At 36.6% G+C, this 16,063-nt stretch overlaps 1 protein-coding gene across 3 annotated transcripts in view; it reads right to left on the bottom strand.

Annotated features, from left to right (window-relative positions):
• Positions 1–5,205, bottom strand: part of lrp4 (low density lipoprotein receptor-related protein 4) — a 77,608-nt gene extending 72,403 nt beyond the window's left edge. For all 3 annotated transcript variants that reach the window (XM_087794320.1, XM_087794321.1, XM_087794322.1), the window contains exon 1: positions 4,930–5,205. In XM_087794320.1, the coding sequence (XP_087650446.1) occupies positions 4,930–4,990 (61 nt within the window). In that variant the 5' untranslated portion in view covers positions 4,991–5,205. The remainder of the gene's footprint in view (positions 1–4,929) is intronic.
• Between the last annotated feature and the right edge of the window lie 10,858 nt (positions 5,206–16,063).

The raw sequence follows: 16,063 nt of genomic DNA, 5'->3' as shown, positions 1-16,063 counted from the left end.
TGTGGGTTTACTCCGGGCATTCTGGTTCCGGCCCACAGTCCAAAAACATACAGATTTTAATTGAGAATTTCAAAATTGTCTGTAGGCGCGTGTCTGTATCGCGGTTTTTATCTGCGTCTGTGACAGGCTGGTGACCAGTAAACGGTTTCCCTTATCACTTGATACAGGAATACAAATGAATGAGTTAAATGTAAAAATACTGAGTCCTTATTCCCCCGAATTAGTACTTTTCAACCGTCACATGAATATTGCCATAAACACGTATTCAACTCAAATGACTACCTCCATCATTCGACTTTCTTTCCTGCACATATTTCGAGATGCAAGCCAGCAAATGCGCCAAATCAAGCCGTTACTATAAACAGATTATTTCATGTAACATAGTGTGGCTAAATGAAAAACTGAAATACCAAGACTGAGGGACATTGAAGTTTCATTTCATGTAGGGTGTTTGTTTCCTTTTATTCATTCATCAGTCAAGCTTTGGCTGTCCCAGCTACCTTATGCGAGAGACATGGGACACCCCAAAAAGGTCACTGATGGCATTACAGTTAACATTAACATTCTTAATGGCTACTTACATTTGAGTTTAGAAAGCAATAGAATTAGGGGTTTGAAATTGGCTAATGATTATTAAAAGTATTGTCATTTATTTATAAACAAACCACAAAGCGAATACATTACTAACCTCATGCAAGATATAATGAATGGGCTGGTTTAGAATTAAACAGATGGAAACGCAAAAAGAAAACTATTACACAAGTCAACATGTCCAATTAATTTATTAAAATAGTTGCAAGATTTTTTATACTCCCCGTTTGCCCTTCCCCATTTTAAGTAACCCGTTTTAAAATTAAGCTCCCCAATTTGCCCAAACAGCTGTACACTTAGCTGGTATTTCAAGCTTTAAAAACACAGTTGGCGAGTATTTATGGCTGCAGGCTGGTGTATGGGGGATTACTGTAGAGTGAATGACAGTGTTTCTGCTCACGGTTGAGTCAGGGAGAGCAAGAGAATGGATTACTCATGGATGGAAATAAAACACAAGTGAATGTCCGGGTCAAAAGAAACAAATACACAACGCTGGTCTATTTAAGGGAATCAAGGGGCGACAAAGCTTTCAAGTGTCATGAGCTTGTAGCAATTAAAACTATCAGCAGCAGCACAACAATAACACTTGTACGATAAAAGGATATTAGATGAGCTTAAGTGATGTCTGTTGTGTAATATTTAACTTCTATTTTTTCAAAGAATCTTTTCGATTCATCCAGCCATCTTCCCAAAACCAACTGGTGGTTTATCTAATATTCCTTTTTTAAAGCTACAAGTTGACTCAAATGAACATATTACTGACATACAGTGTTGGTTTTTTGACCACTAGTCTGAGTGGTGGAAGTATGTCATTATTTATAGACACTGAGAAATGATATCATGGGTATTATATGATATCACAGGCCATACCTGCAGGCCTCATGTTTGACATGGCTATCTGAGGTCTTATCTGGCTAATGGGGTCAATTCTAATTACAGTTTATTACATTATCAGAAAAAGCACTTTGGATACAACTCTCCAAATGAAATTATATACAGTATATATATATATATATATATATATATATATACACTATGCATTTGTTTGAATAGATTGCAGACTATACATTGTGTAAATCATATTAAATTAAGCTACATAAACAAAAGCATAACTCTGAAAAGTTGCTTTATTATGAAATTTGTTTAAAATGGTGACGTTTGTTGGCAAATTCTGGCAAAAAAAAATACATTATTGCAAAGTTATTTTACATACGGCACAATGTTACCATCCCAAAACACACATGCCAGGGAGTTTGACGTGTGGTAGTGGGACAACATTATATATATATAACAATGGATGCTACTCATCAATCGGTCCAGAAAACTTTAATATTGCTTCTTTTAACTGCGAGAATGCTCATATCAAAGTGTTAATGAAAGCATAATGTAATACTTTTAGATTGTTTACACAGAGAGAATGCAAAATAGAATCGGACTCAAGACTCTCTTATCCTCTGGCATGTGTTATGTATAACAACACTGAACCTAATTGAAATTGGCCCCTTAGCCATGGCATCGTGTTCTGAAATTAGACCCCCACCTAGCCTTCGCACACAAAAGAGAGCCTGGGGGTCCCTCGCCGAGTAGGCCGGCCTTGCAGCGAGAGACACAGGTGATTTATTGGAAGGTGGAGGAACATGAGTCGAGGAATGTGGGTAGGGGGGAGGTGGTGTCTGGGACATGACATTTATCCATAGCAGAAGATCGTTGGGGGCTTGAAATCAAGTAATCACGGGTTACATCTACCAATACCTTGGAGGTGCAATTCCATACCCTCTTCAGAGATGGAAACAAAGCACAGTGGGGGGGATCGGGTAGCCTATACTGCCCCCCCCCCTCCCCAAGTGAGAGGAAAAAAAAAAGGGGGACACCTAACCAGCATAACCAGGGAAAGGGAACATAGTGTGTGTATAGTATATAGATGCAAAGAACTGTCAATAATGTGAATATTAAAAACAGAAACTGTCACAATTATGCACTGAAGAGCTTCATTTGTTGTGATGGTGGACCTCTTTAAAAGCCAATATACATCACAGACTAAAATGTCATGCCAAACCCTGTCTGAAGGTTATTTGAAAAATGTCTTTGTTGGTTTAGAACGTGGAGGACCCGTGTCAGGGGACCAATCAATCTGAGAAGAGGATTCAGGGAGCAGGAAAGGGCACCGGGGCTGGCTATAACTGGATCATCGGAGCACCGAAGACAAGGTTAAACCTACTTTTCTTTCATGCTAACACTCACACGGAAATCACTTAGCAGCAGTTCGGTCTTCATCAAGGACTCCTTTTGTACAGATTCAGCTTTTAAATCATTGTATTTCAGGGATTTTTAAATAATGAACAGTTGATTGCTGTTATCGAATCATTTTTATTCATGTATTTTTATTGTGTTGCCGGTTCATCTGCAAAGGTCAGAATTAAATTTAGCTTCTAATAAAGAATGATGTCCTTGTTGTCATTAAAAAGCAAGAGACAACCTTTAAAAAGTGCAAATAAGCTTGATAAATCTTTTTTTTTTGCCACCCACATTTCTTCTGCTCCCGTCGTTCCCCCCGCCAACCTTCGCCTCTTTGTTTGCAGCAGATAAAACCCCACGACTCCTCTCAAGCAGGAGATCTTGGCTTGATGCCTCGCTGTCAAATTCAAACAGCAGTATTCTCCGTTTTCTGAGGGGGATTGGGGTGCAACTGAGCGCAAAAAAATGTATGATCATGAATTTATGAATGTTATTTCCCGCATGTTAAAATTCAGTTCCAATGTGATGGGACCAGTACAGTAATCTAACCTATGGTTTCCATCTTGTCAAGGGTTACATTAAAGGGTAAGGAGGGTCTTGTCACACAGCACTTAATTTCCCCTTATAAAAAATGTCCAGCGTGCCATTAGTTTGACTCAGACTATGACCGCAGGAACCACAAGTCTAAACCGAAGAAGCTTCTTGACCACAAAAGTTTAAGACGAGAGCACAGATATACATCACAGGAGTTGAACCCTAACAACTACCACTTGAACTATTTAACAAACATGATCTATTGACTTGAAACTGTTATCTTTGGTACCTCAGTTAATGCCGTAGATAGATAGTAATTCAGTGGAATTCTGTTTTCAGTGGAAAAAGTGCTGATTTAGGGAGGCTAGTTTCAAAGCAAGTTACTAAAAATGAATTCACTCCTCTTGATACTGGGCCAGTGCTGCTAAGAGCTGAGCTAAACATTGTCCAGCCAACAAGGCCGTAAATCAAAGTGTCTGGTTATGGCAGAAATAAAATGAACGTTTTATTAAATGAATGAGCAATATCTTCTCAAGAAAATTGGTAAGATTGTCCAACTTTTTAAGAGCCTAAAATTTTAGACAAACAAAAGTATAGTCTCAGACTGGCACGGATGGATGGATAGTGTTGATAAGTCAGAAGAAGACGCCGATTTAAAGGATACGCGGCTCATCAGAGGGGGGGGATCAGAGGGTTTTGTTTTCAAATGGATATCGAATCTTATCTGGATGACATTTTGAAGACAGTCTCCTGGTGACATTTAGAAGTCGCTGCAATTACCACAGACTTTTTTTTTTTTTTCTTTCTTCTTCTTCTTCTGAGGCCCAACATGCCAATAATTGATGTATTCCTACTATCATTTCAAGTCATGTCCGAGGGCATGACATGCTCTTGTCTCCTGACTGTGTGTGGGGTTAAGCTTGTTGTGAGTGTCAAAAGAGTAGCTCTGCTAGGGTCCCGGCATTCCAGCGGCTGTTGTAACATGTTGTAAATACAAGGTGTTAGAGAAAACATAGGAAGGGGGAGGTGGAAACTACTCAGACCTATTAGATAGAACTGCTGGGGAGGGCAGGATGTAAGTTGTCACAGATAAAACACTTCACCTGTGATCAACTATCATTCGAAACATCCCCAAAAAAAAAAAAAAGGGTCAATTGAGATAATAAACTGCTGAGCGTGCACTGAAACAATCTTCTTTTTGTCACTAGTATTGGATCTTCTATTCAGCCATGCATCAAAAAATATGTTGGGAATGATTCAATTGTTGGAGGATAATAAACATAATAATAAAATAAAAACAATTACTCAATTAAAATGTTAATTATAACAGCAACATCTAATGTTAAGATGCAACCCAGGAGGAAAAGAGGGAGGATATTAGTAGATACTAATAAGGATTAAAAACTTTTAATAATAATAATAGAAAATGAGCTTTTCCATGACTCAAGCATCAGGACGGTGTTGACTTGGCTCCAGAGATCAGAATCCTAGCAGGTAAAAATAGATCCCTCTCACTCTTGTCTGAAACAATGAAGGACAACAACACTTGTTCATGCTAAGGTTTCTTACCTGGATCCTGAGTGAGCCACAAAGTTAGCAGGGCGCCCCACAGCACCGCGGCCAGCTGCATCTTGAACCCCGCGTCCCTCGCTCTTCTCCGGGCTTCCCTTCGCTCTCCCTCCTCGCTGTCAGCTGGGCTCAAGTCAGAGAGAAAAAGACGCGCCGGTGTTCGCGCTAGTCTCGTAACATGTCTTTGGTTTTTGAAAGCGTGTTTTTACTCCTCCTTCTCCTGTGTGTGAGCTACTAAACCCGCAGGAAAAAGTTGTGTTGTGTTGAGTCGCTGCTCGACCTTCTCCAACATGTTGTGCTCCAGCGGTGTGTTCACTAGTTACTAAAAGGGGCTGCGGACTGTACCAACCACAGGGCAAAATAGGGGGGTCCGCCGAGATTTCGCCAACAAAAGTAAACCTTTTTTTTTTTACTTATATGACATAAACACGCTCACGTCTGCATAAAGTGAGTTTTTAAAATAGTCATACGTGTGGATGTTTGTTTTTAATTCCGTTTTGGCGGGAGGTGTTCAAAGTCTGAACAAGTTGTCGCGTCCACCCCAGTCTGTTCTCCTTTCAATCAGTCAAAGTTAAAACAGTTGAAGTTGTGTCATTATAAGTGTATCCTGAAACTTTGCATGAAGTATTTTATATTTTTAATTAAACTACAAGAAAGTAGTTAAACAATGGCTATGCATAAAAGAGCCATAACATAATTGGAGGTAAAGGGACATTTTAATAATATCGTATAAAACTTCAAAACCTACACTTACTTAATGCAAAATCATCCAAAAGAGGCAAAAAAAAGAAGTTTTTAAACGTAAAGAAGAGCTTTTGCTTTTATTTACAGAACAAACACTGTCCAAGAAATATTGGGTGAAGATGCTGATGATAAAAAAATATTTTGAAATTGATGTTTTTCACCGGAAATACACAACACGAATAACTAAATGATTCTAATCTAATCTATCCATATTTTAATTATGATAGTTTCTGTTATTTTATTTTTTTTAAACAGTGTATGTATTGATTGATGTATCACGTCAAATACAAAGTTCACAATAATCGACACAATTTTTTTTTGCACAAAGAAAAAGTAATGACAAGAGTACCAATAACAGTACAAATAAATAGGAAACGAGGAAACTGAGAAAAAATAATAATTAAATGAAAATAAAATCGATACAGTGGAATATTCACACATGTGGAAAACCATGGACTTGTAGAAATAAAATAACTTTACGAAGTAGTTATACCAGAATGGGAGACTCACAGTCTAGCACATTTTTTGTCAAATTTTTTCAAGGAACCTGATTTTTCTAGTTCAGTAAAATAAGCCTTCCAGCAAGAATCAGAGTAAAAGCTGACATCCTAAATTGAACACCTCGTAGTGGACTGTTGTCGACCCCAAATATACCAAGCATAGGGTCAGGATTAACAACATGTTACATCAGATATGGTTCTACAAACAAGAGTCCAGAAGTTTGATAGATTTGGAAAGAGTCAAAACATGTGTCCGAAGATGGCAGGATGTTGCTTGCATCCACAGATCGGATCCACATTAGGGTAGATTTTATCCACTTTGGCTTTAGAATGATGAAGACGGTGAATGACTTTGAATTGTATCAGGTCATGTCTAACATAGATTGAATTAGAGTGAACCTTTTCCAAGGCCTCCTCCCATTGATCTTCAGTAAGAGACAGGCCATCGTTCTCCCATGCTGACTTAAAAAATATCCAAGGCTTTCCTTTGCTTGCCTATCAATGTAGCGTATGTACCAGAAAAAACAGCCTTCGCTAATGGATCTGAAGAGAATATGGAGTCCATTGGGGAGTTATCAGGTTGATACAGTAAGTGAGTGTTTGAGTTGATAACATTTCTAATTTGAAGATACTTGTAGGAGAGATTGAACCTTCTTGAAGGTTGAAAAAAATTAAAACGAACCATATTTATAAAGACAAATTCTTCATCCCTTTTTGACTCCCTGATTTGTTTCTTTGCAAAAGTTCCTTTAATATTTTTGCTCCCTTTTTCTTCCAAATAAATATATTGCCTTATCTGAGTCTTTAAAAAAGGATTTTTTTTTTAATATAGATTGGAATGGAACAAAAATAAAACCTGAGGGAGTGTGTTCACTATCACAGCGTTGATTAGTTTTTGTTATTATTTTTAATATGATTAGCGTATGATTATGCTTTTCTGGAAATGTTCTGCTGGGATGATTCAAGAATAAAAGAATATCAATCAATCCATCAGAGGCTATGTAATGGAGAAGTGTGGGAACCCCTGCACTATGTTACACAAATGAATATGGTGGTTATTGACTTGTTCATGTCTGTCTTCTAAGCAGCATTTCTTCATATATTTGTTTTCCATTACTCTCATGGTTGCTGATGGAGATGATGCCAGGGGTCAGCACTTGGCAGCGTAGCCCAATATTCAAAAAGCAGTTTTATCCTTTGTGCTCCCGAGTCTTTCAGGAAGTTTAATTCTAGAAATGTTGGATCTGATCACTTTGTGCCAAAGTAAGAGTTATCTGTCCAAAATGAGTTTCTGGAAGTATAAAAGTAGAGAGGCAGGGACACACCTAACAGAATACAAACATTTGTTAGACGTATTAGTTATTATTGAATAACTAGCACAGCTCTATTTTAAATAAATACATTTAAATAATAAAAAAAAAAAAAATTGAACTAACCAGAACATTGTGTCATACCCAAACAAATGACAATTAGTATTTAAATAAATAAAAGTAAAGTGGTAAAAAAAAACAAAGATATGTTGAAGTTTTCAGCTAAAACATGACAAAAACATAAAATGATCTATTTTCCTTTTTTTTTTGAAAGTACAAATGTTTTTTTACCCAAAAGCCTCCCTGTAATAAAGCGAAGTCAAGAAGAGGGGACGAGCTATAATGTCAATAGAGGCAAATGAGAGAGCAGCTGTATTTCACAGAGCTGCATAATCCTCCTACTCATTATTTACTGCCACACATTTACATGAAGCTACAGGGAAGGCATACTTTCTATGATGAAATATAATTAGAGTCGCGCTAAACATGACATTTTCTCTCTTTCATGTCACACGGGATCTTGAAGAAGATGATGTGGCTGCATCACGGTGGACGGTTGCGAGGGAGGACTGGGAGTTTGTGACCAGAGCTAACGAGATTGATTCGAGTTTAGCGTATAAATCAAATTTGCTAGCAAAGTGTAGACTGGCTTGGTCATGAATAAGCAAACATCCACCTTTCAATCTGCGAGCCTGGGAGAGGACATAGAGAACAGGCTGTTCTTGCAAGAAGTACAGTCGAACAAGGAATATTTTGAACAACATATTTATAAAAGATCAGTGTACTATGAAAACAATATCTGTATTACTCTGGAGTGGAGAAAATACTATATTAGCTCAGGTTTTTGTAGCTTAATTTGACATAATTCTCCTTCACACCCTTTGTTATGACTCAGTCGTTACAAGAGCTATACTTGCCTGACAGAGAAGAGACATATACACATTAGTGTGTACTGTCTACTCACATGGGAGTTTAATTAACGTGAGTTGTGTATCCTTGAGTGAGAATTTATGGACATAAACACATTTGTGTGCACACTCACAGATGCTATTACACATACAACAGCTCAATGTTTACTTCTCAGAAATGGCATTTTAAAATAATGCACTTTCGTTTTTGTTCTTAATATAGTGTCACAAACATAATAGACAAAGCTTATTCGGTAGATTTTAAACTTTGAAAAAGTATAAAAAACAAAAAAATAAATTCTAAACCAGTAAAACGATTTGATTTATCGGTGTCGCAAAATATTTCATTAAAGATTTCATCAATGATGAGTAATCGATAAATGAGTCGAACAACATTTGAAAAGACTAAAGATAGTTTGTCTTGAAATTCATGGATGTTGTTATAATTTCCATTTAAGTCTAGTATTTATTACTGTATATTACTAATTGAGTTTTCTGTTGGATTAAGCGATCTTCTTTTCACTGAACAGCCTGTTACAATTTAATATAAAACTAATTTAATAAATACATTTATTTGCTACAGAAATAAAAAAAAAACGTTTTACTTAATCTACTGCTGCTATAGTCAGTGGAAAAAAAGGAAAGGTTTTTTTGAAAACAAAGCTAAGCTAAAAGCTATTTGCTAATATTATGTATATGAAAAAATAGACGTAAAAAACAGGGATAAGTGAAAAGATTTATTGCCAACATGTTATTTATTTGCTGTAGTAATATAGCGTTTAGTAACAGGTGGAGCAAAAGAACACACAGTTCTTCAGCTTTCACTCCTTCTGCCTCTTCAGTTTGTACCAACGAGAATTTTGTTTTAGAAGCTTTTTATATGTTGATGAAAACACAATGTTCCTTTTCTCTTGAAGAGGAAGGAGATGGAAAAAGTATCCCAGTCAGTCGTGTTTAAATTTTTAAATACACAATTGGTGTGTGAGCCCAGAGTAACTTTCTGCTGACTGCTAATATAAAACCAGCACTAATCAGGAAATGATCTCAAACTCCCAGAATGCTTTACTCCAATTTCTGCTGTTTGGTCTTTCACACATTTGAATGAATATGATGTTCATCTATAATATAGACGGCTGAAATGAAACGTAACCCTTACAAAGTTAAATCACTTTCAGTCTAATAAATCAACATTAATTGATGGTATTTTTTTCATCATCTGTCAACAAAAACTCCGGGGCAATACAATATGAACGTTTTTAAGTTTGTTATTGTTTCCACCACGACAGGGTTCATTTACGAACTAGAAACCGTGAAGATTTAACTCAGTGTAGCTGTCATGGCTGCTGTGTGAGTTCAAACAGCTGTGGACTGGTACGTCTCCGGTCGTGTCTCCGGGAGTTGAAATGGAGACATTTAATAAAACTTGGTCTGTCCAGGCGGTTCAAGGTTTGCACCAATTGTGTTTTTGCCTCACACAAAAAAAACAATTAATACATTTAAAAAAAATCATCAATAAAGAACTGTGCATTTAAGCAAAAATAACATAAATCTTTGTTTTTTAAAAAAGGACAATTTAATCTAACCAAAGAACGCTGGCCGTAATTAATAAAACGGTTTCCAAGTAGTTTTCCATTCACTTTATTAAACTAGTTGTAAAACGTGGAAGGAATAATGGAATATTAACTTTACCCCCCAATATATTTTAGAAATCAAACAAATGATGAATGATCTTATTATTAACTATAGGTCACATGTGTAATTCTTTCAGCCCTCAGCATTACACCCATTTGGTACTAGTTTAATTCATCACCAAAGAGCCCAACTAATCCACCTACTATCAAGGCTGTCCATGAGTCATAAAGACACTATTAAAAGCGGAAAAATGTTTATAACTTACGTCGTCAATTAGCTTTTTACTTATTTTTGATGTTGAATTTGAAAAGAAAACCTGTCGTTGTCAATCCAATTTCAAAAGGGAAATCTTGGTTAGCTAGTTAGCTGCTTACATTAGCAGCACACAACAGTAAGCTAGTTAACAATAATAATAATTGATTTTATTTGTATTGCACTTTGGTGAACAAATCTCAAAGTGCTACAGTTTTAAAGCAGGATAGAGACATTAAACAAGCTAAAGACATCGTTTTTTAAACAAGACTAAAAAACTTTACAATATTAAAATAAACCATATTAAGTTAGTTGTATGCTTTTTTTAAAGTTATGTTTTGAGTTTTTTATTAGTTTTAGTTTTAGTTACCTATAGCTGAGAACGTAACTATTAACAAAACGTAACGTAACTATTAATTTCATTATCCTTAGCTCAAATATGTTGCATGTTTGCTGCGACATTTTACCAATGATACGCGTAACACTAACACATGTTTAAAAATGCTATGTGACAGTGCTTATAAGGACGCTTTTTGTTTTCCTTCCACCATTACTTTAAAATATATGAGAATTGCTCCAATAAGCTGTCACATTATTTTGTATGATTTAAATCTTAAAATAGTTAGAAACTCTTCCTACTTCAAAAGTACCTGCCCACATATAAGTTATCTATCTGTAGATGTATCTTCAATATTTGAAATGGCTGATAACTTTTTATCTGCTGGATAAAAATAAAGATAATATCTACGATATTGTCAACATATCTTATTAAATGATGTCACTCAGCACCAGTCGTGACGGAGCCTTTGCACGGTTTGCCACAAAAACAACTCCTAACAATGACCAGTGTGGCCGTCTTCTCGTTGATGTAAAACTAATCCACCCTGAAGTATCTTTGGAGGAGAACTTCATGTGCCTTCGCTGTGCCGAGACATCCACAATAGAGTCTTGAGCGATTTTTGAAACCGCGTGAGGTTTGAGGCTATTGTGGTTTATTCATCTTACAAAGAAAATTCCAAACTGCATTTAACCATTTTGGATGCTATTACTACCCTCAAGGCCACATTAGTGCTACTACTACTACTACTACTGTGTTCTGCTACCGAATATGATCCAAAGAAAACGTAAAATCACAGAAATGAATTTTAAAAAAATACCGTTTTGAAATTGTAACAAGTTGAACGTGACAGCTGAAGTTTCCATGTTTACGGTTAAATCTTCCTCGTTGTGGCGCCCAGAGACTCCGGAGCGAGAATTAAAGAGACATCTACCCTTTGTCTTATTCTGGGAAGAAAGACGGGCTCCTCAACCCCACCTTTGATTCTTCGGTGATTGGTGGTGTTGTAGTGGTGTTGCCATACCAACCCGGATTAAACCCAGGCAGCCTATCGAGGGTGAGTGCTTTGAAGACTAATATGTGGAGCGCTTTTCCATTAGGAAGTCAAATTAACTGTATTAAAAAAAATAGATAGAGCGAAGCACTTCTGTCTCGAGTGTCATAAAACGGCATGTTTGTGTAGCATTGCTTTTTTTATTGCCACTCAAGCCAGTGCGCCGCAAATAAAAGTCTTCATCATTGTAACTATGATAACATTTCACGACTAAACATATCTCAAGTGACTTGTCTTTCATTATATTACTCCATTGTGATTCGTTTTTATTTCTATTTATTATTCTTTATTTGAAAAACAGAAGCCTTCGAAAACCAAAGCTCACTTTGGTGATTTAAACAAACAAAAGTGTGTCACTTGCCAATAAATAATAATGGCCTATTTGTTTTTTTGTTAAAAATGAAAGTGTTAAAAACTTCAATTTGTCTTCTTGCTAGAGAGAGTTTTTCCTTTATGAAAACAGCTGAGGAATTATTATTTGAACTCCTGTTTATAAATACAGAAGGCTCCCCGGAGGTGGGTTGACTTGGCAGTTGTTGGACGTATTTTTATCTCCTCTACTGTATGTTTACATGTAGAGTGTGTGTGTGTGTGTGTGTGTGTGTGTGTGTGTGTGTGTGTGTGTGTGTGTGTGTGTGTGTGTGTGTGTGTGTGTGTGTGTGTGTGTGTGTGTGTGTGTGTGAGAGTGTGTGTGTGAGGCCCCCTCTTGCTCACAGGAGCACGCCTCCATGAGGTTGAAGCAGGAATTTAGCGGTTTACGAGACATCTGTCCTTTTTCAAACACTCACGTATTCTAGAAGTCTGACCTCAATATTGGATTGTGTCAGCGCTACACATGAGTAAACTGCATACATGCCGCGTACACGATCAATTATTGAGACAGGTTTTTATTTACGAAACATATTCAAACATTGTAAAGCGACACCTTCATTGTGGGCTTCAGGCAAAAATAGACTATATTATGGACAGTTTCTCCTTCCTGCTGGTTCTCTGGACTTGATGTAACAAGAGACACTATGATTAAATTTAGCAGCGAACCTGACCACACTAGCACACACACACACACACACACACACACACACACACACATACATACATATACCCAGCAGAAATATTTCCAGAGGAGTGGTTTGATATCCTTTACCCCCTTTTCCTCTGTGGCTTTAACTCAACTATAAACTTGTTGTGTGGTTTGATTCCGTCGTGACTTCACTCTCTCTGTGTTCTCTTATATAAAACTTTCACTTAACAGGATTATTATATATAGGAAACCTGTTGATCTAGATTCCCAATTGAAATGGTTGTGAATAAAATATTTTGTTATATTTCTATAATCCTTGCTGTTAATGTTTGCACAGCTCTTATCGACGTGTATCTTAGTGTATCTGAGGATAAATAAAATAAATTGAAACTTTTTTTTTTCATAGACTGACGTTTGATTTGAGCCCCGGCTTTACAAGATCATGTTTATTGCTCTCGACTCTTATTCCTGCTAATAAATGTGGCTTCATCCCTAATCCCTTAATCCAACAATCCATATTTCTCTTTTCTCCCCGCCTGCATGTTGCCAACCGTCGGGAAGTTTCATTTTTCAAACTAGTCCGGGAGAAACGTTAGACTCACATTAACATGAATTATTTAAGCACCTTAAGTAATTCTAATTAACATTTAAAGTTAAAAAATATTATTTGTTTAATCCTAAAGATCTGTTCTATACACCGGCATTTAACATTTTAAGCAACATCGTTGATTCAGATTTGAAGAACGACATTGCATGACTATGAATAAAACATCATTTTCAAGAATTAATGATAAACAGTGTGATTACTGCGAGGTTATGTTTGCAATTCCAATGAAAAATACGTTAAGCATTCTGTCACAGATGTTTATAATGGATTTCATATACTGTAAACCATTATAAGTATTTATTATAAAAGGGTTTTCTACATTGAAACATATTCTAAATACTATTTTTACTGTTTTAAGTAAACTTTGCCAAGGTTTTGGGTCTACCAGTTTGATCCTGTCAGCGAAAAAAGCTTTTCTTGTATTATAAACCATCCAAGTCGAGACACACACACTCATTGCAGGGACTGCTTCTTCCTGCGTTGCAATTTTTAGGAAAGAAAATTCTTATTTTATGAAAAAAAAAAAGTAATCGATCTATGTATTTTATTAAATTTCATTTTTCCTTTACAGTTTTTGTAAACTCAACCAATCGTACACTAAGAGTAATACACATTCTTGCTTCGTAAGCATCATACACTACAATACAGAATAGAATCTTTCACTAGAATGAACAAGGTAAACGGTGTTTCGTGAGAGATTATTGTACAACAACATGGTGATATGATGTGTGATATATTATGAATAAAACTAACTCTAGTTTCCTCCCGCAGTCAACAAACATACAGAGTTGATTGTGTACTTCAAATCATGTGTAATTGCGAGTCTGTCACCTGTATAGTATTTGTGTGCCCTTTTCTGGGTGTCCCCTAGGTCAGTGGTCCCTATCCTCTGGTCTGGAACCGGTCCGTAAGGCAATTGTTACCAGGCCGAAAAAATTATGTTCTATTTATTATCACTGCCTAAGGGTGTTTTATTCATACAAATAAATTAATAAAAAACATTAGTGTGTGACTCCTGACTAGTTAAAATGAGTAAAACACAAACTCTAGACACAAAACTAGGTGACACACACATTCAGAACACCATCGTTGGAGATGGTTCTTTCCATGAGTAAGTAAGTAAGTAAGTAAGTAAGTAATATTTATTTATATAGCGCTTTTCAAGACCAGGGTCACAAAGCGCTTAAACAATCAAAACAATACTCAAAAAAGTACATACTTTAAAGATCAAGATAATACTGAGAACAACACAGGAGTTCGAGAAATTCAAGGAAAAGCCTGAACAAATAGAAACGTCTTAAGATGTTTCTTAAAGGAGTCAGTAGACTCCATCAAGCGCAAAGAGAGAATGAGCTTAATTCCATGCACTTAACCGCCCTCTAACTAAGAAATAAGCTGTAAAAAAGAATTGAATGCTAACTATAATTGTAATAATGTACGTATAAAAATGTAAATGTTCTATGTGTTGTTGTTTTTCGTTCATCAGGGTGTTACCGTAGAATGATCTCATGCCACTGCCTTAAAGTCAACCTTTCAAGTGAGCGTCTACATCTGTGCAACGGTTCTTTCTTTGTTCGGCTCAGAATGGAACTTACAATTGTGCAAGAACCTCTTTCAGCCAACACTGCCAAAGAAAGAAACGTGCACACAAGCTCATAATCATAAGCCCACCGCATCATTATATAGTATGAAAAGTATATGTGCCAGCAGGTCTATGTACACAAAGTCCTAATTTTGTGATTATAACAGATCCTCGAGGGATTAGAAACCCTTGTTGGGTTTTAGTCGTAATTCTCTGCAAAGACTTTTGGCTGCTTGGATTTTCTTTTAACCTTCTAAATGGCGCATTGCACGCTTCAAGGAGAGCCTCTTTTCTTTGGGCCATGTGGGCAAAAGGTAGGGCCTGCAGCTGTGTCAATAGGCTACCGAAAGATTCCCAAAGCAGCTACAAAACACCACGAACTGGCTTTTATGTCGGCCATCTGGCTCGAACACAGGTCTGTTTACGTTTGGGTCTTTGTGCAAAGTTTTACACCTGTGTGCAGCAGGGTGGTGCAGGCGTGTGCAACACAACATATAGGTGTGTGGGCATGTACCTGCTGAGTGACGAGCAGCACCTGTTGCGTAAAGGAACCTGTGAGAATTTGGATTTATTTAGCAAATGGTGCCATCCTCAGATTTACATGTGCATTCATAAATGAGAGCAGATAGGTTGAGTCTAGACCATGTGACTTAAATATCATGATAGCTCTAGTGAGGCTATGACTATGTGAAGAAAATACAAAACAGAAATATCAATACAGCGATATATCTGCATATATCTGTTTTTTTGCACAGTACTGTATTGATATTCAAGATATATTTTTAACAACTTAACATTGTTCTTTTGTGGTTTACAGGCCAATAAAGTGTGTTTAAAATAAATAAAAAAAAACTATTTTTTAATCTACAATTAACATTTAAATATTTTTTGTTCATTTCTGTGTTGAAATTACATTTCCAGGCACTAGATGGAAGCAGTCATTACATCCTCTGCAGTTAAAGGAACTTCATGACATCCTGTGTGATGACTGAGGATAAGAGGAAACAGGCGATTCCAGCAGCCTTCAACCCTTGTGTTGTCTCAGGGTCAACGTGACCTAGAGGCCGAAAACTACAAACACATTTGTTTTCAGGCCTTTGGGTCACCTTGACCCGGAGATAACACAAGGGTTAAAGCGGATGTTTGGAAATATTTTGGTTTCAAAACAAATGAAATGAGGTTACGAC

This window comes from Callionymus lyra, chromosome 6, assembly GCF_982586985.1.
Source record: "Callionymus lyra chromosome 6, fCalLyr1.hap1.1, whole genome shotgun sequence".
Taxonomy (NCBI): domain Eukaryota; kingdom Metazoa; phylum Chordata; class Actinopteri; order Syngnathiformes; family Callionymidae; genus Callionymus; species Callionymus lyra.
This window is presented reverse-complemented; position numbering and strand designations above follow the sequence as displayed.